General features: G+C 43.7%; 2 protein-coding genes across 3 annotated transcripts in view; one reads left to right on the top strand and one right to left on the bottom strand.

Moving 5' to 3' along the window:
• PPP2R5A (protein phosphatase 2 regulatory subunit B'alpha) overlaps positions 1–9335 on the top strand; it is a 45695-nt gene extending 36360 nt beyond the window's left edge. Inside the window, exons 7-13 of the mRNA XM_081000580.1 lie at positions 1612–1720; positions 2888–2941; positions 4004–4054; positions 4374–4493; positions 4574–4701; positions 6876–6977; positions 8011–9335. Of these exons, the coding sequence (XP_080856706.1) occupies positions 1612–1720; positions 2888–2941; positions 4004–4054; positions 4374–4493; positions 4574–4701; positions 6876–6977; positions 8011–8167 (721 nt within the window). The 3' untranslated portion in view covers positions 8168–9335. The remainder of the gene's footprint in view (positions 1–1611; positions 1721–2887; positions 2942–4003; positions 4055–4373; positions 4494–4573; positions 4702–6875; positions 6978–8010) is intronic.
• Positions 9336–10542: 1207 nt separating this feature from the next.
• Positions 10543–25608, bottom strand: part of PACC1 (proton activated chloride channel 1) — a 26369-nt gene continuing 11303 nt past the window's right edge. For both annotated transcript variants that reach the window (XM_081000610.1, XM_081000609.1), the window contains exons 2-8: positions 23982–24081; positions 23092–23295; positions 21034–21188; positions 19824–19966; positions 15525–15669; positions 13254–13358; positions 10543–11694 (exon numbers count right to left, since the gene is read on the bottom strand). In XM_081000610.1, coding sequence (XP_080856736.1) covers positions 11533–11694; positions 13254–13358; positions 15525–15669; positions 19824–19966; positions 21034–21188; positions 23092–23203 — 822 coding nt within the window. In that variant the 5' untranslated portion in view covers positions 23204–23295; positions 23982–24081 and the 3' untranslated portion in view covers positions 10543–11532. The remainder of the gene's footprint in view (positions 11695–13253; positions 13359–15524; positions 15670–19823; positions 19967–21033; positions 21189–23091; positions 23296–23981; positions 24082–25608) is intronic.

Below are 25608 nucleotides of genomic sequence, written 5' to 3'. Positions count from 1 at the left end.
GGTGGTATTATCATTATTATCATTATTGTTACAGTTTATTACTCACCCAAGGTCCTAGGGCAATTGGCAGAGCCATTTGAGCAATGTTCAAAAGATTTGGTGGATTTTGTTCTTGATTTTGCTCCCTGAGTGTGGGAGCAGCAATTCCATGGGTGTTAAACACAGAAAGAGGTGGTTGGAAAATGTAACCATAAATGGGGCTTGCTGGTGATAAATGTAGAACCAAATCTCTGGCCTCTGCCAGCCACTTTCCTCTTTGTAGCTTTTCTCGTTGATTAAAATGCCCCTCAGCCAAGCTCTTATAACAGAAGTGATCTTGGTTGGATATAAAAGGCTTGATGAAGGGACTATGGGGTGATAAATAGTGGACACAGAAAGGGTTTAGCACCCATCATCCATACTACTGCTAAACTTGGCCCTTCTCTTTGTGTTTGGAGTTCCCTCCTTAGGTAAATCAGGACTGCCATAACCACTTCTAGTATGGCCCAGAATGGTGGCTATAAGTAGTAGTAGTAGTAGTAGTAGTAATGATGATGATGATGATGATGATGATGATGTTTCTCCTTTGTGTTAGCTTTTATGCCTCAGGTTGCATTTAGCTAATGTACTAACACATTGTTCCAACCCTGCCTCAGGAGCATCCCATAACTGCAGCACTGCCCTGGTACATTGTGAATCCTTTCCCTAGCTTCCTGTTAAATGATTTACACCATAAACTAAAATTGTAGAAACATCATGTGATGCTACAACTATGGGATGACTGCCAGGAACCGAGGTTGGCTGAATATGATGCCTGTGACAGCCTGTCTGTCTCTTCCTTTCTCCAAAGCAGTAGTTTTATAGTTAAATTCTTAACTGTGTGACTTTCACCCAAACCATTTCTGCCAGTTCAACTATCGTCTCATCTGAACATTGTTAAAGCAGAGAACACTTTTTCAAAAGAATTCAGTAAGAAGATCCCTGATGGTGACTGGCAACTGGAACATTGCCTAATTTGGGAAGTAAGGTGCTTGAGTTGAAGCCCATCTTCAAAGTATTAAAAAGGGGGCACTCTGAGGCTCACCCCAGTTGCTATGAATTGCCTGTTTGGAGAGCTCTTATCTAAACTAACCCCCTACCACAGATTTGTTTCAATGTTTGTACATGCAATATTCACATGTCATGGAATAGGCTTCTGTACCCTTGTCATGGAATGATCATCATGCAGTTTGCGTGTTTTCCCTTGTACTGAAGTGTGTTCCATATGGAGAACAAAACGTCAGAAGTTCTTAGAAGCTGCACTGAGTTGATACAAACTTAGCTACATTGATTCTGCTTTGGATTGATTTTGCTTTTTGTAACATCAAAAGCGCTTGCTGCTCCTGGTTGAAAGGATGGGCATCTGATTGCTGAAGAGGAAGGAGCAAGCCTGATAAACAGTTCCTGAGTTTTGCTTCCCTGTAGTCAATGTCTTCAGCAATAGGATTAATGCAATAAATCTTTACAAAGAAATTTTGAATTTAGTGCATTGATGGATTGATCTTATGCTACATTTTTAATATTAACTGTTCATTTTTATTTTTAAAACAGTACAGTAATAATCTTTCCTGTCTAATTTCTTTCCCCCTACAGTATTATCAATGGTTTTGCATTGCCACTGAAGGCAGAACATAAGCAGTTCCTTATGAAGGTTCTCATCCCTATGCATACTGCAAAGGCTTTAGCTTTATTTCATGCACAGGTATGTCTATCTGTGAATGCTACTGGATTTTAATCTTGATTGGAATACTCTAGGCTATGCAGATATGACCACATGCTCTGATTTTTATTTGTTATTTTTGAAAAAGTTAGCTTACTTTAGTTTAAGGTTTTGGAAATATTTCAGATTCAAGGCAACCCTCGTCACAAGCCTGGCAAATCTGAAACTATACTTGACGATCTGATAAAATTGATAATCTTTACTTGGACTTATGTGCAACTACTCACCTTATGTGTCTATTTTATAGTTGCCTTTTATTTTTTGTCTGTTACAATTGTTTTCTCTGTTTTATATACATATTTTTCTCATGTACTTGGTTGATTCTAGGAATGTACCGGATTTGTTACAGTTGACCTATATATTACAGTTTAGAAAAGTAAAGCATGCACCCGGGAGACATGGCTTTAAGTTGTTGTTGTTATTAAATTTGTACACCACCCTTCATCCATAGGTCTCAGGGCAGTTCACAACATAAAAATACAAGATAAAAACACAAAATACATAATAAAAACAAAGATGAAATGAAAAAATAACACCCATTAAAATAGTAGTAGTAATAATAATAAATGCCACCCATCCAACTGGGTTGCCACAGCTGGATAAATGGGTCTTTACCACAAGTGTCCTCTTGTTAGGGTTTTATTCTTGTTTTAAATGGATTTGTACTTGTGCTTTTAATTTTCTTATCTGTAAATTGCCTTCAGACAGTGGTTTAGAAGGCAATTAATGAATTCATTACTACTACTACTACTTACAGTGTCAGCAGTGATGCTCATATTCTTCCTCTTAGTATGTAGTTTCTTTCTCCATCCCCCTTCCCATACTTGGGTTGCATGCTCCTGGCTGTCTTTCCTTGACTAGGAGGAAAGTGGACAACCAACTTTCACTAAACCAGGAGATCCTCTACTTGAAGCTCTCCTGGACCAGTTGTTCCTCCTCCCCTCACAGCAGAGAAGAATGGAGTGCTCGAGATCTGAATTTGAGTCCAGATCTTTCAGATCATAAAGTTTAACCAGAGTTTTATATTAGTCTCATTTTCTGTAGATTTAGTAATTATCTTGTATGGGCCACATGCTTAATTGCCTTTTAAAACAGTGAAAACCTGTGCAATATTATCTTTTTCAACAAAACCTTTTATCTGTGTTTTAGCTGGCCTATTGTGTTGTTCAGTTCCTGGAAAAAGATATGACATTAACAGAACCGGTAAGTGATGTATGTTCAGTTTGAAAAATTTTGGTGCACTTGGTTTAAAAAATAATAATATTGGTTCCACTATGTTTGTGCAGCTCCTAAAGATTTGTAGAAGATAAAAACATGCCCGTCTCATTGTCCACATGTGCCAGAGGATTTAGAAGCAAGGAAGCGTCAGTGTGAATACAAATAATGATTTGGCTACTAAACCATGCCAAATTTTGCAAGCATGATGGCTTGTTAATAGGAATTGCCTAAGTCATATATCTAGACGTTGCTTGAATTCTGAACAATTTAAAATAATTGAATTAGCAAGACTCTCGAAATTGCTACATAGACTTTTCGCCTCTGGGAATTTTACATTAAGCAGTGCTTATGGTGGACCAGATTTGTTTAACAAAGCTGATATTGATAAACATTTGACCTAAATGAAAAAGTGGAGTTTAAGTAGACATTTCTAGCATTACATGTATTTCTTGTCCCACAAATTTGTATCCCACATTTCTGTTAATATGTGCAATACAGACAACAAATGGAACCTGAATAAAGGTATCGTTAAATCAATTTAAGATTGAAAATTAAAGAATGGCGTATTCCTTTGGTGTTTGTTGAAAGATCAGTGTTTGTCCAAATAATTGGGAAGTGGGAAAGACTACTGCCACTACTGGTAGTGTGGTTCTGACACTGAGTGAGCTAGATGGACTAATGGTTTATCTGACTCCTTGTAGTTTCTTGTGTAACGTGTAAATGGTTTTTAAAGTTACCATGTACATTTTTGTACAGATAGAAAAATAAATTCAGCCTCTTAAAAGCCGTGGGTTGAATTCCAAGAGAGTAATAGAAGATACTATAACACTAATAAATGTATGAATTATCCTTCGAAAACAGAGCTAAAACAGTTTGAGATATGATTGGAACAGAACTGCACTCAAAGTCAAGATGCATTTATCTAAAATTATATAATTATAGTAATCAAAATTAAGGTAGTCTTTCTGTGCATTGTGAGTGGCTAAATGTATAAATCAATCTTAACAGGTGTGTAATGACTCCTATTAAATTATTTTTACAACCTAGGTTATCAGAGGATTGCTCAAATTTTGGCCAAAAACATGCAGCCAGAAAGAGGTCAGTTCTTATTAATTTCCATATATTGAATTGCAAATAATAATAATAATTATAATTAACAGGCCAGCATGTCTGAACGCTGTTTATTCTAGCTGTAATATTGCTAATAAGTAGGATTCTACTCATATTTTAAAAATAATTGTCTTAGCACTGAAGTCCATCCCTTTGTGGTCGGTGTCCGTATATGGAGGTATCCCTCTAGCGCTCAAGAGTTTGGTTACCAAATCCCTCTAGAATAACTTGCTGTTTGTCACAGATCTGTTGTGTAGCCACTTGTGATGTGACTAGAATCAAGCCCACATGCTTTTCTTTATAACAGGTCATGTTTTTAGGTGAAATTGAAGAAATCCTGGATGTTATAGAACCAACACAGTTCAAAAAAATACAAGAACCTCTCTTTAAACAGATAGCCAAGTGTGTGTCAAGTTCACATTTTCAGGTATAACATGGCATTTTCAAAAATTTTAACAGACTCTATGCAACCTCACAGTCCTGATAATTCCTGTATGTATATTTCAGGTTGCTGAAAGGGCTTTGTACTTCTGGAACAATGAATACATTCTGGGTCTGATTGAGGAGAACATTGATAAAATTCTGCCAATTATGTTTGGTAGTTTATACAAGATCTCCAAAGAACACTGGAATCCGTATGTATTTTTTAGCATTCAATCTTTCAAAAGTTCCTTCAGATATTCATACAGTAACTGCTGTGGTTGTGGGATAGCTTAGTTGGTAGAGCATGAGACTCTTAACCCATCGGTCATGGATGCTTTCGTTTAGATTCCTGCATTTCAGGGGCTTGGACTGGATGACCTTTGGGGTCCCTTCCCATTCTACAATTCTGTGATTCTATGATTTCAGGGTTGTGGGTTTGAGCCCCACATTGGGTGAAAGATTGCTGCATTGCAGGGGTTGGGACCAATCTAGTTCAGCATCATGTTCACATAAAGGGTAGTCAAGTCCCTATGGGAAGCACACAAGCAGGACATGAGCACAACAGCACTTTGCTGCTCCTGCTTCATAGCAGCTGGTGTGTCATACTGCCCCTGATACTGTACATAGAACAAAGGCTACTAGTTATGATAGTTTATGTTCCAGGAATTTGTTTAATCTGCTTTTAAAGCTGTCCAAGTTGGTAACCATCACTACATCTCACAGTACCTGTCAGCCTGCAACTTGGGTTCATTTAACTTGTGCAAATTCAGCTTTAGGCATGTGGGGGGGGGAATTAAAAGGGGGCGAAGGGGGACGGGGTTCTGGGAAAAGTGAGTTTGGCAATCCCACCTGGCACTGAATGCAATGGGTTTCGACTCTATGCAATTTTCGGTTTCAGGCACGATCCCCAGAATGCAACACCCACGTCAGTTGCGGGCCTACTGTGCTGAATTCCACCATAGATTTGTATAATACACTGTGATGCCTGCATTTTAATTTTCAATCCCTTTCATAAGGATTCCAAATGTGGAATTCGCCTGTTTCATAGCTGCCACAAATTGGGTTGGCATTTTTGTCAAGCTATCTATCATGGCCCCAAGATCTCTTTCCTCACTAGTCAGCACTAGTTCAGACCTCATTGGCATATATATGGTTAGAACTTTTTTGGCCCCAAATGGGCATCACTTTGTGCTTGCATTGAATTGCAATAGCAATTTTACTGCCCATTCAACCCAGTTTGGAGAGATTGGTTTGTAGCACCTTTATAATCTTTTCTTTTTCTTTCTTTCTTTTTTTTTTTTACTAACCTGAACAATTTGCTGTTAATAGCAACCTTGGTCACCTCACAGCTGACCCCTAACTTTAGATCATTTACATTTACCAGTCCCAGTAAAAATCACTGGAGGGAACACTCTATTGGGAGACTTAATCTGTTTATTCCTGCCCTCTCCTTCCTGTTCTTTAACCAGTTACTGATTCTTAAGAGGACCTGTCCTCTTACTCCTTGACTGCTAAGCTTAACCCAGGAGTCTTTGGTGAGGGATGTTACCAAGAGTTGTTGTTTTTAAGTCTTCAGTACACAATATCTGTTGGAACACCCCTATTCACATGCCTATTGATTGTCTCAAAGAACTCAAATAGGTTAGTTGGATAGGATTTAACCTTGCAGAAACTGATTCAAGGCTTAGGCACAATCTGCACTATACATTTCACAGAATCATAAAACCAGAGAGTTGGAAGAGACCCCAAAGGTCATGGTGGCTCTTGGTTATCACTGGCAATGAATTTATTGTGTGTGTGTGTGTGTGTGTGTGTGCAGATTATGAAAAATAGTGTCTCTCTAGAAGGAGTATCACAAAATGAAAGACTGAGTGAAATTTGTAGACAAATCTGCTCAGAAAACACAAAAAATTATTTTCTTCTTTCTTCAAATGGTTTTAGATAAACTTAAGTTCTAACTGAGTCCTTGGTAAATGGAAGCCATTATGAAAGTGCTTTCTTTCTTGCAATTGTAGCATTTATAACATTATTTGAACATAGGAATTTGTTGAAAATAGCATTCCCTATTTCGATGTTACATTGTGATGCATACCAAACGCTTCCAATATTTGAACTATGTAATATTACAATGGTAACAATCAGTTCAGCTGGATTAGCTGGAACTCCTTCCCAGCGTTTTGTAACTTGAAAGGCAAAAGTCCCCAGTGTACAAGTTGAGTCGTGAAGCTGCAGATATTCAAGAGAGAACATCTGTTTTAAACCTAATTGATTATATTGCTGCCTTGTATTTTATACAGAATGGAAACAAAAGTCAGACATTCAAGACAAATGTTGGAACACAACATTTCTCTCTTAATTTAACATTCTACTTTTCCTTTTCTTCTAGGACCATTGTGGCATTAGTATATAATGTGCTGAAAACACTGATGGAGATGAATGGGAAACTGTTTGATGAACTCACAAGTACTTATAAAGCAGAAAGACAAAGGTATTTACTTCTTTCACCCACCTCCATTTTGACTATACAAAATGTGCCTGCAAACATCCTCTAAATTAATGCTAATTTGACATTATGGTAAATTTGTAGCTAAATAAATCTTTCCCCACTAGCCTCATCAAGCAAACCTGATGCTGGTCAGGAAGGCAGCTCTGTGGCCTTGTCCTGCCATGCCAGTGGCACCTGGTAGAGACCTTGTAAAAGTGTCCTGGCACTGTCAGATGTGCAACTAACAATGACATGACACAGGGCCTTTTCAGTAGCAGCACCTAAGCTGTGGAACTCTTTCCACTAGGTAGGAGATCTGTGTGACCCCTTCCACTAGTCAAATACTCTTTAAAAACCTTTTTGTTTTGCTGGGTCTTCAGTTCCTTTTTTATCCTTTGTTTTTCCTGTCAAGACAGTTCCTATATGTGGCGTTTTGCTGCTTCTGTGTTGATCAGTGTATTGTTTTATTATTTGCTTTGTGATTTTGAGTTTACACTGAAAAGCTACCTTGAAGGATGTTTTGGGCAGAAATGTGGTCTAAAATATTCCTTATAAATCTGTTCAAGGAACGGATCAATTTTCCATCCAAGTTGCTGGGGCACTGAGTATTCCTGGCATAACATTGCCACTCATTCTCTCCTCCCACTTCCCAGTCCTCTCAACATTGGAAAGGACATTGTTCTTCTTTCAGAGAGGACAGCTTTTCTGCTGCCAGCACCTCTATTAAACTCCTTTATCTGCAGTGGATTGGAAAGTCACCCCAGAGCCCTCTGGGCATCTCTCACTACTTGTCCAGCGACCTGGGAAGAAGTGCCTCACATGATGCTGTTGGGCCAATCCAGGAGCTGTGTATGAGGTCCACTTCAGAACCAGTAGGTGCTGTGGGTCAGATGCGGCTTGTAAGCTGCCAGTTAGCCACCAACAGGCAGTGGACACCAGCTCATGCTATGATAAACAGGACTTCTGATACGCTTGCTTTATCAAACTCATTGAGTGCACAGCAACCAAAGACTCACATTGCTTTACTTTTCTACAGAGAGAAGAAGAAAGAGCTGGAACGCGAAGAACTGTGGCAAAAGCTGGAAGAACTAAAGCTAAAGAACGCTGTGTCTGACCAGCCGAGCAACACGTCCTCTGTGACAAATGCACAAAATGATCAAGTGCCAAATGAGAGAGACAGCCTCTCTTTGTGAGGCATGTTTTATACACATTTTTTAAAAAAAACTATGTAAAAATGCAAAAGAGAAACCTCATCAGTATATTTGAAATGGCCATTTTTCCCCCCTCTGGCAAAATGTAAATGAAATTTTTTGAACTTAAATACAATAATTGAATGTGACATTATTTACCACAGCATATTGTAAATTTGTCTCTAATCATTGCTATATTGTCACTTCTGACATTTCATAGAAATGAATTTTATCATCCATGATGTGTGTGATTTAATTATGGGAGTGGTGAAAATTATGACTTGAATTTTTCTCTTTTTTTATTGTGTTGCACATAGGCATAGAAGCCAGCTATTTACATTTCCCTCCAGTGTGCTTTCACATTACTCCAGACTTTGGCTGAGATTCTGGAAGAAACTTCTAGGTTTTCTGTATTTTCTCAGATTAATGCTGTAGTTGTATTCCTACTTATATGGGAGCTAGCCCCATTGAACTTAATAGGGCTTGCTTCTGAGTAAATGTGTCTAGGATTGAATAGCAATCTGTATCTGAATGAGATATTCATCATCTGTCCATTACAGATTTCAGAGCTATTCCTACATAAAGAGGTTCAGAGAGCAAAGCGCTATGGGGATGGAGTGTAAATGAAGCACAAGTTAAAAATATGATACAGCACATGTGAGCTTTATGATTGAATAAAGAGAAACTGTCATTGGCTTCCACTCAACAGTTGCTTTGCTGTGCTTGGCTCTCATGTCTCTCTTTAGTGAGAAATCAGTCATTATCTGTCTGGTCCTGTAACTGGGGGTGGAGCCAATCAATGGAGCTCCTAACTTAGCTCAGGACTCCTTGTAGAGAGCCTAGCAGTTTTTGCTTTCAGCTTGGCTCTGCAAGATGGTCCAGTCTCTTATTAAAGGTGCAATTCCTATTCGGGTATAGAAACATCTGTGTGACAAAACAGTTCCTTGTTTTGCTTTAAGAAAAATACAGTGTGCTTATTTAAGATGGGAAGCTGACTCTAGAAGTCTTGTCTGTTTTTTACTTGATCAGGTGGTGTGTTTTTTTTTTTTTTTTTGCAGAACTTTCTATCAGAGTACCATTCCAGTCTCTTAAATTGCAATTGTGCGGAAAATGGTTTTGTATTGAAAGATTGAGGGATTGAGCAGCATCAATAAAGTCTTTATGTTTGTAATTAGTGCTGTATATTACCATCTTTGTAGTTTTACCATGCCAGACAGAAGGATGCTTGTGGTATTTTTTTTTGGGGGGGGGGAGGGCTCTCAAGAAAGGTATTCAGATTTATGTAAAATATAATGAAAGGACTGAACAAAACATGGGCTGTGAAACTGAAAAGGAGAGAAGTTGGCAAAAGAAATGTATGTACATAAGTCTCTGGTGTAGTTCTAAATGAGCCTTTGTACAGAGAACACAAGGTGGGATTCAACTGAGTCCCATCAGCGGTAGCCTTGTGCAAGGACCTTCTGCTTGTGCATTTTCCCCTCCCCCATGTGCCACCCCCTCCCCGAACTGTGGACCCCAGAACTGTGTGGAGAGGGGAGGATCAGTCCATATGGCAAACTGAAATTGTTGTGGTAACAAAATGAGGCTACTCCTACATTATATGATCCTTAGTTTCACTTTCACTTCATTGGCTAATCTCTTTCTCAGTTTGGCATGGGATACATACACACGGAAAGCTATGTTCTGTGATTCCCCCCCCCCCAAGCCACTGACATGCAATTAAACCGATTTGCTGTAACATGCTCCCTCTTGACTGCCCCCTTCAGGTCTGTCCCTGCCTTCACCCAAAGCTGATTTGGATTCTCTCTTCTTATTCCATCTGCTTTTGAGCTCAGGATTTGTCCTTTGTTGCATCACAATTTGATTTCTGTGGACTTCAAATAGCAAAACAATAAAATACAAGGTATAAGAAATGAAAGGGAGGTGGAGGAACTGCTAAATCCAAAGACCTGCTGGGCTGCCACTGGTAGGTCAGGTGGTAGTATATTGGGGCAGGGGATTCTTTCCTGACTCTTCTCCCCACCACTAAAATAGTAAAACCCAGAAGTGGCTCCTTGTGTACAGTGTTTGTAAATATGCACAGATTTTCTATTAGGAATTTCTCGTGATGGTGGGCAACTGAGATAGTCAACAATGCTTCTCTAGGCATTTTGACTAACTAGCTAGGTTCTGCTCATGTTGTTGTAGAACCAATGAAGGCAAGATGTTAGTCTAATATTGACTAGCTTTTCAGTGTGCAGTTTTGCTTCTGCAGCCGCACAACTCTCATTACTATCACACAGCAGAATTGTACCCTGTTCTCACGCGGGCAAGACAAGGGGTCTGAAAGTTGGAGGGCCTTGCCTAATGGACCAACAAGAATAGTTTGAAAAGGTAAGTGTAGGAGACAGATGTAATTTTACTGAAAAATCTTCAGAACACAAATACATTTTAGTCCAATAGGAAAGCTTGATAAAATTCCAGTGCTTCTGTTTTGCGGTGAGAGCCCCTTTCAATGCTAACTTCAGTGAAAGCCAATCTAGTCTATCTGTCCTCCTGAAGCTACTGCAAGTTGAATGTGGATTAGAGGCAGGCACTGTGGAGTTCATACTCCTTCAGGAGGGAATGCCGAAGGCTGAAACTGCTATTAATACCATATAGTCGGCCACTGTTGACCATACTAATTTCCATCACTTGGGTGTGAGTCAGTTAAGAGATTAACACTGATCCAATACACAACTAGTGCCCAGAATTTTACTAGTAATATACTTTCATCCTTTGAGGTGTGCCTCTCTGCTAGAGCAATGCTTGGGAGATTTCTCTGCCTTAAGATTCAATCAGATAATCGTTCCTCTAGCACAGTACCACCCACTGACTGACAGCATATCTTAAACCAGAAGTGCTGTAGGCCCTGAAAGCTGGAGATATTATATTCCCCTGAGATATTAACTAAAGACCCAAGAGACAAAAACTGTGCCTTGGGCGTGCAACATGATTTACTAATCTTAACTCTGAAGCAGACATCCCATTTTAACATAGGCAGAAATGTGTTTAAAAGAGGCCAGTTCTGTTTCCCTGCAAACTAAGGGCCCTGTCAGTCTATCCTTCTTGTGAGTTCTGTTAAAATAGGGTTAAATATAGTTTTGGGAATCTTCCTAGAAGTTCAGAGTTTAGTCAAAGGAGCTCAGGTTTCTAGAAAAGAGCATGGATTTAGAAGGAGCTTCTTATACAGTTTTCTGAAACTTCCAAGTGTCCAGTGCATTGTACTCCAGTTAAGCAAGTCCTCCTTCTGCCATTGCAGCTTTTCTGTCCAAGGTACCTGAAGGCTAGTTTAGTCTCAGGCCACCCGTGTTCCCCAGTGTAACAGAAAACTCAGTAGCGCTCAGCCCTCAGCTTATGTGGTTCAAGGCTTGAGTTCTTCTCTGAAGGTGCCGCTTCCGGATTTTTATCATCCACTTCACACTGAGTTTGGCAAAATCGGCTGCTTTGAACAAAGCCAAGAAAATGCCGCATAGAATTGCAATCATGTTCCAAGCATTTGCAGTGACAATCTATTGAAAGAGAAAGAAAAGCTATGGTTGAGAAAGACCTAAGTTTACAGTGCAGGTTTTCTTCCTCAGCTATATTTTTTTGACCTTCATTGCAGGTTTTTTAACTAATATTTTGATTTGTAGTTACTGTAAGTGAAGGCTCTTCATAGCTTCAGCCTCCCCCACCACATCCCAGCCACCCGAGGGAGAAAAGTTGCACTCCAACACCATTTTCCTCCATGCACAATCCTACATGTCCAGGGGCTGGGAATAAATTGCCCTCTTAGGAATGTAACAGCCCCGCTGATCAGATCAGATCAAAGACCTATCTGATCCAGCATCCGGTTGCCACTGTGTTTCGTAGCTCTCTCTTGTTCTTGTTCCCCAGTAACTGGTATTCAGAGCCACACTGCCTCTTAATACTGGAGGCAAACAGAGAGAGCTGTTTCTCTGAAGAACATTTTCCAAGCAGTCTTTCCAAGCCTGCTGTCTGATGTCCCTTCACCATCAATGATTGAGGCAGGAACCTACATACAGGTCTAGTTTGCACATCAAGCTAAGCCAAAGCCAAGTGTGGGCGCTTCTGGAGATGAAACAGAGCCTACTTTCTTCCTCCCGTGTGTTGATGGAACACACAAAGCGGGTCATGGAGGTGTGTGGGCTAATCCAACTCCCAATGCCAATGGTCATTCTTCTCCCATGCCATGTGCAGAAGATCCATATGCTTACCACTGCTGTATGCAATTAGATATATGCTTCACATTGGGGGGGGGGGGGGCTGCTAATTGGTCTAGGGGCTCCTGCTTGTGTGGAGAACTACACACATACATGGGCACATCTGTATTTATTTAATTTATACCCCATGCAAGGAGTTCAAGGTGGCGCATTTCAGTGGTCCTTCCATATTAAAAACAGTGAAGACCTTACTTGCACATACATAACATTTAGCGTCAAGGAAAAGTTATCCTAACCTTTTTTTGGAATGTGCAGGTAGCAGTGAGTAGTGAGCATTTACATTTTGCCTCCAATGCAATCCTCTTCCACGATGGATCCTCATACTATTTAAGCTGAGAGTCACCAAGCTAGGATACAGCATGATGCTCTTAATCTCAGGGTCATGAGTTTGAGCCCCGCATTGGGGAAAAGATGCCTGCAGGGCAGGGGGTTGGACTGGATGACCCTTGCGGTCCCTTCCAACTCTACAATTCTATGAACAACCCTATGAGGTAGATTAGGCTGAGAAGCAGTGACTGGCCCAAGGTCACACAGTGAGCTTCCTGGCTCAGTGGGGATTCGAACCCAGGACTCCCAGATCCTAGTCTGACACTTTAACCATTACACCATGCTGGCTCTCCCATACAGCCCCTTCCCATGCCTGTCAAGTTTTGGACAGCAGAGGAGAGAGATGGCTATGGCACACATTGTGATGGGAACGGGACTAGTCCATACAGCGTCCCAATTCCCACCTTCCCGGTCACACATTCTTTAAGCAACCCCAATTAAAGCCATCTACTCAATTTCCAATCGTTGTGGACATTTTTGTTTGGCTTTTTAAGAGGCCTTGCATCTAGTTTACTCACATCTTGAACTTCCTGAATAAAAGGGTCTTTCCATTCGAATACAACAAAGAAGAGTTGGTCACCGCTTGCTTTTGCTCTTCGTTCAATGTAGTTCACCACACTGATCTGGCGACAGGGCAAGGGGGGAAAGAGTCTTGCCGTTAGTGTGTCATATAATCCGCTCCAGAATACATATTCCCAGTTTAAAGGGTTAGATATCCAAAAGCTGAACATCAAGAAGACAAAGGATATCAAACTGATGGGCCATTTTGAGGCTAGACTTCAGTGAACAAAATCACACTCTGATGTTGCCACTGAAGAACACTGCTGGGTCAGGCTAATGGTCCATCTAGCCCAGCGTCCTTTTCTCACAATGGCCAACCAGATGATGATGGTGATTTATTAAGTTTGTATACCACCCATCATCCGCAGAGGCCTATGGGAAGCTTGCAAGCAGAACCTGACAGAGGAGGCAGAACGTAGCCATTATGACTGATAGCCATCGATAGCTTTATCTTCTAGCATCCTCTGCCTCTTGTCATGTTCAGTGGTACCTCGGGTTACAGATGCTTCAGGTTACAGACTCTGCTAACCCAGAAATAGTGCCTCGGGTTAAGAACTTTGCTTCAGGATGAGAACTGAAATTGTGTGGCGGCGGTGCAGCAGCAGTGGGAGGCCCCATCAGCTAAAGTGGTACCTCAGGTTAAGAACGGACCTCCAGAACGAATTAAGTTCTTAACCAGAGGTACCACTGTACTTTGTAAGAAATTAGGGGTGCTGATTTTATCACGTTCTTCCAAGGGACAAGTAGCTTTTTCCAAACATGCTACAGATTCAAGACAGAAGCATGTGGGGAATTCTAAAAAACAGATTCATTCGGCTCACAAAGGAAACTGTTCCCTGGCATTCATAGCCACCTCTTGTAACTATTCACTTTTGGGATTTTGTTACCCTACCTTTTCTACTCCAATACGGGAGCTCAAGGTGACCTAAGTCTTATAAAAACGATACCTGCACCACCCCCCTCCTGGGGAAAATGCGCTCAAACCACAGAGTAAAAGAAAACAACAGCAGAGCACAAAAGGGGGAGCCATGCAATCTAATGGAAGAAAACACAAGGTCTTGAGCTGGTGCCGTAAGACCATCTATGAAAGAGAGAAGTGAATCTCTTAAGGACAGAGTGAAGTCCACAACCTGGAGACCAAGGGCAGCCGTCCTCCCCACCCAAGGAGATAACACACTCATGCACACAGTTTGTTGAGAAACAAAAGCCAAACACCGATTATCACTGAAGACTCTCAAGACTCCTGCCTGCTGTCATGTGCTGCTCCCGGCTACCCTCAGGATGCCTTCGACTGTGGTTTGCAAGAGAGACCCAAGAACTGCTGCATCCATTTTTTCACAGACACATTACTTAATGCAAAGACACTGGCGGAAATGCACTGAGTGCAAAGGAGCTGAGGGGTGGCGGGTGGTGAGGGAGAGAGGAGCTATGCCCAGTCGCTTTGCCCTTGCTAAACTGGAAGGGTGGGCAGGTGCTTAACAAGAGAGACTAACCTTCCCTAAAGGCTGAGAATCTCTCTCTGATCTTTGTGAAACATCATAGCCTTCAGCAAGCAGAGGGAGCAAAGAGGGAACAGTTGCAGGTTGAATTTAAAGAGAAAGAGAGTCAAGACATTTAAACAAGAGTTCTGTGCAACATTTGCTCTTAGTATCTGATAGGTGTGCTTCTTGTGTTCAATACCTGCTTGCTTCCAATCTGCTCTATTTATATTCAACCAATCTGCAATGCGCAGCTTGTGGCTACAGCACTCAGTCTGGCTTTTTGTCTCTCCTTCCATTGCCACTCCCCGTCTCCCTGCTTTGGGTTAACATCCTTCCCAAGGAAAAGTTTTAGGTGAAGCCTGCTTGCTATTTTCTGATCACTTGGCCAGTCCTCATCCTTGCCTGGCTGTGGATTTTGGATTTCTTACAAAAGCACCAGGAATCTCCGGAGCTCACGATCATCCAAAAGGAAAATCTGCTCTCTCAAGTGCTGCCCATGAACTTCTTGACACTCTGGGAAGTGCACGAGAAGGACAGAGAACGTGCAGGATGAAGAGTCACTAAAGCACAAATGCTGAGCTGCATCCTCTGTCACTCCGATTAGTCTCTGGCACCGTGTCCCTTATGGGAGCAGAAGGAGAACAAGGTGGCACTACATCTTGCAGAAAGCGCTTGCGGAATCAAGAACCTGCTTGGTGTGAACACCCCACCCCCGGCAACGAAAGCTGTGTTTTGCTGCCTCCTTACCTCCTGCCTGAATTCAACCGTCTCCCGGCCATCTTCTTCTTTCGTTTTCACCAGAGACATTTTGACCCAGGTTCGGAAACCACTGGAAAACTTCCAGCTGGAGTAGGAACTCTCACAGGCCTTCATAAAGTCTGGCTTGTTTGGACTGCGGTAGAAGGAGGTAGTGTTAGTTTGGGAAACAAAAAGAAGCTGACACGTTCTGTGTAAGGACCTTCGTGGTGTGGAAATTTAGCAAGTGGTAGTGTTGGCTTTATAGACGTTGGTTATCGGTTTTGCTACAAGACCCCCTAATTAACTATACAGTGGTACCTCGAGTTACATACGCTTCAGGTTACATGTGCTTCAGGTTACAGACTCCGCTAACCCAGAAACAGTGCTTCAGGTTAAGAACTTTGGTTCAGGATGAGAACAGAAACGTGCTCCGGCGGCGCGGCAGCAGCAGGAGGCCCCATTAGCTAAAGTGGTGCTTCAGGTTAAGAACAGTTTCAGGTTAAGTACGGACCTCCGGAACGAATTAAGTACTTAACCCGAGGTACCATTGTACTTAACATTTATTAAGACCTTTTGTGCGTTGGGGTGCGTATTATCCTTACAATACCCCTCCTAGGTAAAAAAGGTGAAGGACCCCTGGAGTCAAAGTCCAGTCAAAGGTGACTATGGGGTTGCAGAGCTCATCTTGCTTTTAGGCCGGCGTTTGTCCGCAGACAGCTTTCCGGGTCATGTGGCCAGCATGGCTAAACTGTTTCTGGCACAATGGAACACCGTAATGGAAACCAGAGTGCACGGAAACGGTATTTACCTTCCCGCTTGTGCTGGTATGCTTTTGAACTGCTAGGTTGACAGGAGCTGGGATAGAGCAACGGGAGCTAAGCCCTTCTCAAGGATTTGAACCACTGACCTTCTGATTGGCAAGCCCAAGAGGCTCAGTGGTTTAGACCACAGCGCCACCTGCATCCCCAACAGCCCTCCTAAGGTAGGGCAGTGCTATTATCCCAATACTGCAGATGTGGGAATGAGAAACTGAGTCTGCCTAAGGCGGTGAGTTCACGCAGAAGGCAGATCTGGATACTTCGTGACTTGTAGCTTAGTCTTTTAGCTAACACACTCTTTGAGTCTTGAATTCACTTAAGTGGAATTCTACAGTGACCACTTTCTTGTCAGATAAAACTGAAAAGGCACATTTCTAGCAGCTGTGAGATGTGATTTCACAATGAGAATGCCTTGAAACACGTGCAGAGTGGCTTCCCTTGGTGGCTACATAACCACAGCCAAGCCTAGAGCACCTGAAATTTGGAAGCGCATAGGTATAAAACATGAAAACTCTCCTTCAATGGAGGCACTGTAGCAGAGGCTGGACAACCATCTGTCAGGGATGCTGCACTGAGCAGAGGGTTGTCCCAGATGACCTTCAGCATCCCTCCTCTCTACCAATGAGGCGTCCGTTCCTTCTAGATTCCAGCCCCTGTATGGAAAGTCAACTACAACAGCCTCTGGAAATACATTTGCAGACAAATGTAATGGGCACACCAACAGCAGGGAGATGAGAGTTGCGGCATTCAACTCTTCCATGACATCTGAAATCGATTTTCCATTCTGTGTTCTTCCAAGGCATTTAGCCTAACTCGCACGAAGAGCCACTCTGACAGATACATATATATATTTTCCACAGCTCGGTAATAATCCACTGCATAGTCACCGACAGCATGAGGCTCATATTTCATAAATAGCAACGGCAGCAGAGTCCTTGCTGCCTTTCCTGCCACATGAATCTCCTTGGGCTGGATGCTGTAGAAGCTGTAGGGCAGGGGTTGGCAACCTAAAGCCCATGGGCCAGAAGCGGCCCACGGAGGCCATTTAACTGGCCCATGAGCCACCCCCAACTGAGCCACCGCCTCCTTAACAGCACCTTGTGCACAGACCCAGCATCACACTGTAAATCTCTTCTCCCAAGGCCTGCAGAAACCTGGAGCCAACAGTTTTTAAACAGGATGGTTTTTTAAAAGGAAGGAAACTTGACGCACCCCGGGGAATTGTACTGGCAAAGGGGAGTTGCAATATAGCAGAGACCATTTCCAGAAGACTATGAATTCAAACAGGATTTCTTATGCAGCTCATATGAGCATGAAATCATGCCGGCTGTTTCAGAACAATTTAACATAATAATATTTAATTTAACACAGTTTTGTATGAGAGGCAGTGTGGTGTGGTGGTTACAGGACTGGACTAGGACCTGGGGGACCACTGAAGCTCACTGGATGACCTTGAGCTAGTCACCTTTCTCTCGGCATAAAACCTACCTCACAGGGGTGTTGTGAGGAGAAAGTGGGCAGGAGAAAGGATGCACTGCCACTTTGTGCTCCTTGGAGAAGAGAGACAGGATATAAATGTAATACCGAAATCATTAAACTAATTCTGCTTCAAGCCGGCATAAGCAGCAGGCTAATGATGCAAGGGAGGGAACACATACTTGCAAAGCCCATACGTTGTTGTGAATCCAAGAGAATTCAGCATCCTGAGGAATCTCCACCTTCATTTAAGAATAAAGCCCGTTTCTAGTCCTTATGGCTTGAGACTGTTGGGAGTCAATATTCAGCGGGCTCCCAAAAAGCAGAAGAATGACCAAAAAATTAGAGCCAGAAGGGAAGCAGCTAGCTGAATCTAGCACTAAAGGTCCAACGAAAATTGTGTGTATTCCTTGGAAACTTAATGCATTGTTAATATAGATGAATGCCTGTTCTGGGCCAAAATCATTCATTTTTCCTTTCTTTTCAATCCTGCCGCTACCCCCCCTCCCCTCTGAATGTCTTCAGCCTTGTCCCTCACTCTGTCATGAGACTCACTCAAGATGGAGGTGTATGGCCCTAATGTGGATTTTAATTTTTTCCCTTGAGTACAGGCTTTCAAAGCCTTGCAGACGACAGAAGAAGGTTTGTGCTTTAGGGTGTGTGAGGGGTGGGGGTTGGCACTAAGCAGAAATAAAGAATCGCAGCCAGGAAAGGGCTTTTATTAATATCACTGCTAGATGGTTCCTTTCCTCTCCCACTTAAGTTTCCATGGAAGTTATTGACTCAAGGAGGCTTCCGATGGAAATATAAATGCTTCCCCTCGACTGTCTTGCAGAGCTTCTTTTGCTCCATTACCAGGCTCGGCTGGGCCTCCTAATTATTCAATCTTACCCACTACAGTTTCTGAAGCCTCCACATTCTCCGGCTAATTGTGGGTTACCAAGGCAGCCAAATACGCTGTGTGGGGAACCCAAAAGAGGAAGTGCAGGATTCTCAAGTATGATTCACGCTAAGCTTAATTTACATGGAACACTTCTAAGCAGGCAATTACACAGAATTCACTTAGATGCAGGGCCTCAAAGAGAGACTCTCAGAGTCTAGTTTAAGGCCTGTGTAAATGGATCGCATGCTACTCCGTTGCCTAGAAGCATGAATTTATCTTTGCATGCAACCCAGCACAGAGGACAAATCCTGCTTGACTTCAGCCAGGCATCCCCAAACTTGGCCCTCCAGCTGTTCTGGGACTACTTCCATCATCCCTAGCTAACAGGACCAGTTGTCAGGGATTATGGGAACTGTAGTCCCAAAACAGCTGGAGGGCCAAGTTTGGCCATGCCTGACTTAAGCCCTGTACAGACATGAGGAGGGGTCAGCAGGGACAAGAATGTTTGCTCCATCCCGTTCATTGCCTTCCATCTGCATGGACAGCAGTCTTCAGAAGCAGAGAGCCTCTGGTATTCATGAGGCAAGTGGAAGAAACTGATTGCTCACCTGTGGATCACCTGAGTCTTAATTACTGGACTCCATCCTCTTCCTACTTGGTTGCTTAAAGACTTACCTGTGCACTGTATACCCACCAGAGTTGTTCCTTTTGTTTCCTTCCCTCTCCCTTTTACTCAATAAATCCTAGCTCTTGTTTTTAATCTATTCCGTAAAGTTGCCCATTGGTTTCTTCCCTTCTTTCGTTCAGGAAATGTAGGGACTTGGTGGTCTTTAGGTACCATAGGGGACCCCCTGAAATTCCTCCCATGACTGTGTGAAGCCAGCTCCCATAGTTCCTTCCAAAGCAAGCAGTGGATGGGATGAGTCACTGAGAGGGAACATGGGCTCACACATGTTTCTCTCTGCTTTTCTCCACTCACGTGAGGTAGGTGAGGCTGAGAGGCAGAAATTGGCCTAATGTCACCCGGTGAACTTCACGGGCAAATGGGGATCTGAACCTGGGGTGCCTTAGTCCAACACTCGAACCACGCTGCTCTTTACTGAACAGAAATTATGAGGAGAGCAGCTGTACCTCTCGAGGAAATCCTGGAATGAAGAAAAGAGAAGGTAGTCTATTGCGCTGAAATCCTGGTCCGTTTCATTGAGGTAGAACTGCATGAACACCAGTTCCTGCTGCTTCACATCACGAGGTCCTTCGACAATCACAGCAAATTTCTATGAGCAGAAAGATCAGTCAGAGGAGACACATGGGAAGAGGAGTAAGATGAACAAAAGGGAACCTTTGCATTTTCTGTCAATGTATCTCTGGATTGATTAGGATATTTTCTGGTGTTAGGACAGGGGTCAGGGATGATGGGAGTTGGAGTCCCATTTTCTGGAGGGCACCAAGTAAGCCACTCCATCCTCCAACCTCACTTTTCTATGTCGGCTACAGGAGTATAATAATAATAATAAATTTTATTTATACCCCGCCCTCCCCAGCCAAGACCGGGCTCAGGGTGGCTAACACCAAATATAAAAACAATTGATTGAAATACGGCTTAAAAAACAAGATTAAAATACAACATAAAAACATTAAAATGCAGCCTCATTTCAGTGGAAACTCAAATCATAATAAAAAATACTTCAAAACAAAACCTAAATGAAACATCAACACCTCCAGAACTAACCCTTAAGTTACAAAGTGAAGGATCCCTGCAGCGGATCACTTCCAAAACATGCGCTATCGTTTTCTGTTAAATACCATGCATAAAGAAGTCGCTCCCAAGACCTGCCCCAACATCAGGAAGGGCTCCTCTATAATTAACAGGCACTTGATTAGGTCTTCAAGCAGAGACTGGACACAGCCATCTGCTGGGGAAGCCATAGCTCTGGACTGCCTGCATCAAGGAGGAGTTTGGAACAGGTGGCCTACAAAGCTCCCTCCAACTCTGCAAACTACAACTCCCATCAGCCCCAACCAGCAAGACCAATGGCCAGGGATGATGGGAGTTAGGGCCCAATGACATCTGGAGGACCACAGATGGTCCCCATCCCTTCCGTAGCAGCAGCTATGGCGACAGTTGTCTCAAATAGAATCATAGAGTTGGAAGGGACCCCAAGGGTGATCTAGTCCAACCAACTGCAACGCAGGAATCTCAGCTAAAGCATAAATTGGAGCCAGTCAGTTTCCCCGCTCTGTTACGCAGTGGCACTCCAAGATAAGTGACGTTGTCTGATGGTGGGATTGCAGCCACTCAAGGGTTTCCCAACTAACTTGAGTCCTTCCTCTGAATGATTACCTTTGTTCCATTAGCAAAAGGATCTGTGTAGTTGATTCTCTGAGTAGTGCATTCAATTTCTCCTGGCTGGCCAGGGTTTACCAGAGGTGGGATGTAATTGTGTAAGTGATGCTTGCAGGTCAGCAGCTCAGCCTTGCCTGGGTAGAGGGCAATACCTGTTTGGAAGAGCAACGTTACATTTCTAATGAACGGGAACCATCACAGACACAGCATTGCTTACACATCACACAGAATGTGGTGTGAGAGTGAGTCAGGATGGGTAGAATGTTGGGCCAGACTGACCACAAAAGCCACAAATTTTGGAAGCAGCCTTATAGCGCATTGGCAGAAAGTCTGAAGTTCGCATGCAGACAAAGTTCAATCCCTAGCTTCTTCAGACAAAGGATCATAGGGATGAGAAAAATCTCTCCCCAGCATCCAGAGTCCCCCGACAGTTGAAAGACAATTAAATCTAGGCTGAGATTCTTCCCCTCCTTCTACACTTTTGCAGGACCGTGCATCCCCCTGTCCTCAGCACCCTCAACAGCATTCGTGTGGCAGAATGCCCCATGGCAACAACACTGTGTCGTGACTTAGTGTCATTCCCAAAGGTCTCCTGCAGGTAGAAGAAGATGGCTTCTGGCACCATCCACTAAGACTGAAGTCTGCAGAGCCGCAACTTGCGTTCCGTTACTTGGTCATGTTAGAGATTGTTGGGGGAAAGGGGACTGGCTTTTACAGGAGAAAAAGACCCAAAACATCCAGAGTTAACTTGTGGGCATCAATAGCTTCCACAAGCAACCCCCCTGATTTTGTTGGCTTCTGAGAAAAGGATGCCACAGCACCACCTTCTGGAACCCGACAGGTGAGAAAGGAAATGCCATAAAACAGTTTCTTCCACACGCGTTCCTATTCCACGCAGGCAACTCAGAGAGACATTGTGGCCAAGGGGATCAAAAGCCACTGAAATCAGTATGTCAGTTCCCACAGTCTTTCTCCTGATACACATCATCCACCAGGGCAATCAAGGTAGCACTGATATGAATTTAGACAATTTAGTTCAACCCCAAACTCCTGAAGTTGATAAGTCACTGGTTGCTTGATGGCCTTAGCTAAAGGCCAAAACAGGTCTCGAACTGCCTGGCACAGAAAGCTCAGTGGAAGGTCTCTCATGCAACAGTCTTGAAACTGCTTCTCTTAAAACATATGGACCCACTCCTCCCCTCAGTGATTTGTGAACCATTAGCACTAACCAACTTAAGAGCCTTCCTCCGCAAACCTTCACCCTGATCCAGCAGGATTCTTCTTAGATGCTTAGGTGAACGAAGAATTACAAGAAACATTTGTCACCCAAATTCATGGAGGGAAAGTCTGTCCATGGCTACCCAAAGACACAGCTCCACGCCCAGTTCTTCCTCTTCTCTGCCATGCTTATTGCAATCTACCATGCGTCTGATCCTCCTTGGACATTCCTATCCTCACAAGAAGCAGCCAATGATGGCAAGGACAGCACACAGTGCCATGATGTCAGGCCATGGGGAAAGTTGTGCTGGAAATGAACTGCTGACTCAAACCATGGACAGCCACTGCTGGCAAGAGTAGACCTTAGTGAGCTAGATGGACCAAGATTGTAACTCAGTGAAAAAGCAGCTTCTAATCTCCTACTAAGTATTAACAGGACAAGAAGTGGGGAACCCTACATGGGGCTGCTGTTTCTAAGGTAGTCCTGAATCTCGTGCAACACTTAAGAGCTCTGAATAAAAGGGGACGTTTTCACAGAATAGGTAAAACCCAGCTTATTGTTGTGGCTTCAACAAGTGGTACCTGCAACCGCCAACATCTGCAGAGCCACAAAATGAGGGTTCCTTGTGTTCCTCAGAAGCAGCTTCTGAGGAAGCCTTAACTGCATAAGGCTTAAGCATCTACAAAGGCAGCCTGGGTCCCACAACCCAACAATGCGCAAGCCTGAGAGCTGGTAAGCAAAAGGGCAGCCAGCTGCAGATTTGTGGAAGCCGGAAATGCATCTTCAAACCCTGCCCGATTCCCCCGGGAAACTCATCGTTCAGTTTCCAATCTTACCAGGTGGGTCGTAAGAGGGCACCTCCTTGTAAGAGACCGACATCACGGGGTGCTTGAGTTTATCCCTGAAGTCGGCAATGGTTTGGTAGACCAGGAAGACAGCTACAGCCATGAGCAGCAGGTATATGAAGAGGAGAATGACCGAGAAGACGTTTTTCAAGCAGGACTTGCTGAAACGCACCGAAGGGCTGTTGCTGTCTAGGACTGGAGAAAACATTAATCTGAGACTTTTAACATATGGAACATATGGTGTCAGAATTTAAATATGCCCCATGTTAAGGAGGAAAAAACCAAAGACTGAATTCTCCCTATGTAGGCAGAGTAGGCTGCAGAGGGATCTGCTGGTGGCAAGTGATGGTTGGCCAATGGAGGCAATGATGGCTGCTTGACAAAGGCAAGTGTTGGCTGCCTCATGGAGGTGCTTCACTTTTTCATAATACAGTCGTACTGCAGAAGTCAATCGGAATCTGTTCCGAAAGTCCGTTTGACTTCCAAAACGTTTGGAAACCAAGGTGTGGCTTCCAATTGGCTGCAGGAAGCTCCTGCGGCCAATCGGAAGCCGCAGAAGACGTTCGGGCTCCAAAAGAATGTTTGCAAACCGGAACACTCACTTCCAGGTTTGCAGCATTTGGGAGCCAAAACATTCGACTTGCAAGGCGTTTGACTTCCGAGGTACAACTGTACCAGGCACTGCTGCTCTCAGCACATGTTCTATCACAGAGAACTCCCTTCAATAGAGGCTTTCCTGCACCTGTTGCAGGAAATGCCCCTACCCTGCGACATGCATCACTGCAATATCTCTTGTCAACAGAAAACAAGACGGGCTGGGACCCCAAGATTCTCATGCAAGCACATGTAATATCCAGAGACGCAGGATCAGTAGATCTCACTTGGAAGGATAGTTGAGCTGGCATCATCGAGATCCTCTTTGTCTACTTGTTCCTCTGCAGGTTCCAAGTTTGCATCTGCGTGCTCCACATCTTCACTCAGCTGCAAATATAAAATATGGAAACAATCAGATCTGTGTAGTGGGTACAGCCCTGAGCTCCTACAGGGGCTCAAATTCCATGCCAAGTTCTACCCTGAAGATGTATCTGAGGAGCTGATCCAGGACATCACAAAGAAGCTGTTCTTCCTGCAGGTGAAATTCAGCCACAAGCCGCACACTCAGCGGGCTACACTCGCTCATGCTACAGCCTCCCTGCTGCATCTCCGCTGCACAATGTTAACCACACAGCCCTGCCCACCTGTGAAATTTGGCCCACCAGGGGTCAGGGAAATCATTATCGGTACTGCCAGCCAGAAAGAGGTTTGCCAACCCGGCTCTAAATTGCCTCTCCATGAATGCTCATGGCTGCTAATGGACTGGGAAGCATGAATGAGCACTCCCTCCAACAGCAACCTCAGGCGGTGAATGAAAACAGAAATTGAGCCAAAATGGAGCTGTTGAGAAACCAAGAAGGAGCTCTCAGCAATACAAGGGGAACCCCCTGAATTTTCAGAGGTACAAATTAAAACAAAAAGGTGGAGGCAAAAGACCAACAGCCCAATGAGTACTGAACATGTTCAGTAGTCATAGGATATTGAGTACAGGGGCGGGGAAACACTTCTGGCAAACCATAGTGTCCGAGTATGTGTTTGTGCATGCGCCTGTAAAAGAGTGGAAGGAACGTGTGAAATTGATTTATTGGTTTGGCGTGACCCCCGCTAATTGATTTACGATCCACAATTAGCTCTTTATGCCCGGCGCGCTTCCTCCGAGCTGCGCCATTCAGCTCCGTCTCCAGTAGCTCTCCAGTCACGCCTCAGCAGAGTTGAACACAGCGGTGAAAACTGTCACGTAGCTTCCGACAAACACACAAAGCCCGGTTTGTCTATTTACAGTCCTTTATTCCGACATTTCCCAGAAAACTCCTGGGCTCACCGCAGCCATGACAAACTGCGACCTTCTCTCTCAGAGACCAGAGAGGAACAGAACGTAACTCCTCCCAGCTCCTCCTAGCTTCGAAAGCTGACGTCAGAATGCTGAGGCATCATGGGAACAACTTAACCTGTTAAGTTCCAAACCCAACACCCCCTCTTGCCGAAAATTCTGACAAGACCTTTTTTGAGTTCAACACCTTTCCCTTTGCCTTATGCCACTTCCCGGCATCTTTCCCAGGCACCTGTTGAACCCCTTCAACATTCCCAGAATCACACTGTGCGACACTTTTCCACGCACTTGTGACCTGATACCCTACTGACCCATTTGGGCCAGCAGTTGTGTCTTCTCCGTCAGATCCTTCCCCCTCTGACTTGACACCCTGTTTGTGAGCTTTCTCCATTACGCTAACCGGAGATGAAGCCTCACACCTGGACACTCCTTTCACAACCTTTGGAGATGCCCAGACCTGCCCTGAACCCTGATCTTGGACCTGGTCCCCATCACCGGGTTCTGAACCCTGATCTTGGACCTGGTCCCCATCACCGGGATCAGCTTCTGCCTCCCTTTCCTCCCTTTCCTCCTCAGAATCAGAC

This window comes from Podarcis pityusensis (genome assembly GCF_964106645.2).
Source record: "Podarcis pityusensis genome assembly, chromosome: 3".
Taxonomy (NCBI): Eukaryota; Metazoa; Chordata; class Lepidosauria; order Squamata; family Lacertidae; genus Podarcis; species Podarcis pityusensis.
This window is presented reverse-complemented; position numbering and strand designations above follow the sequence as displayed.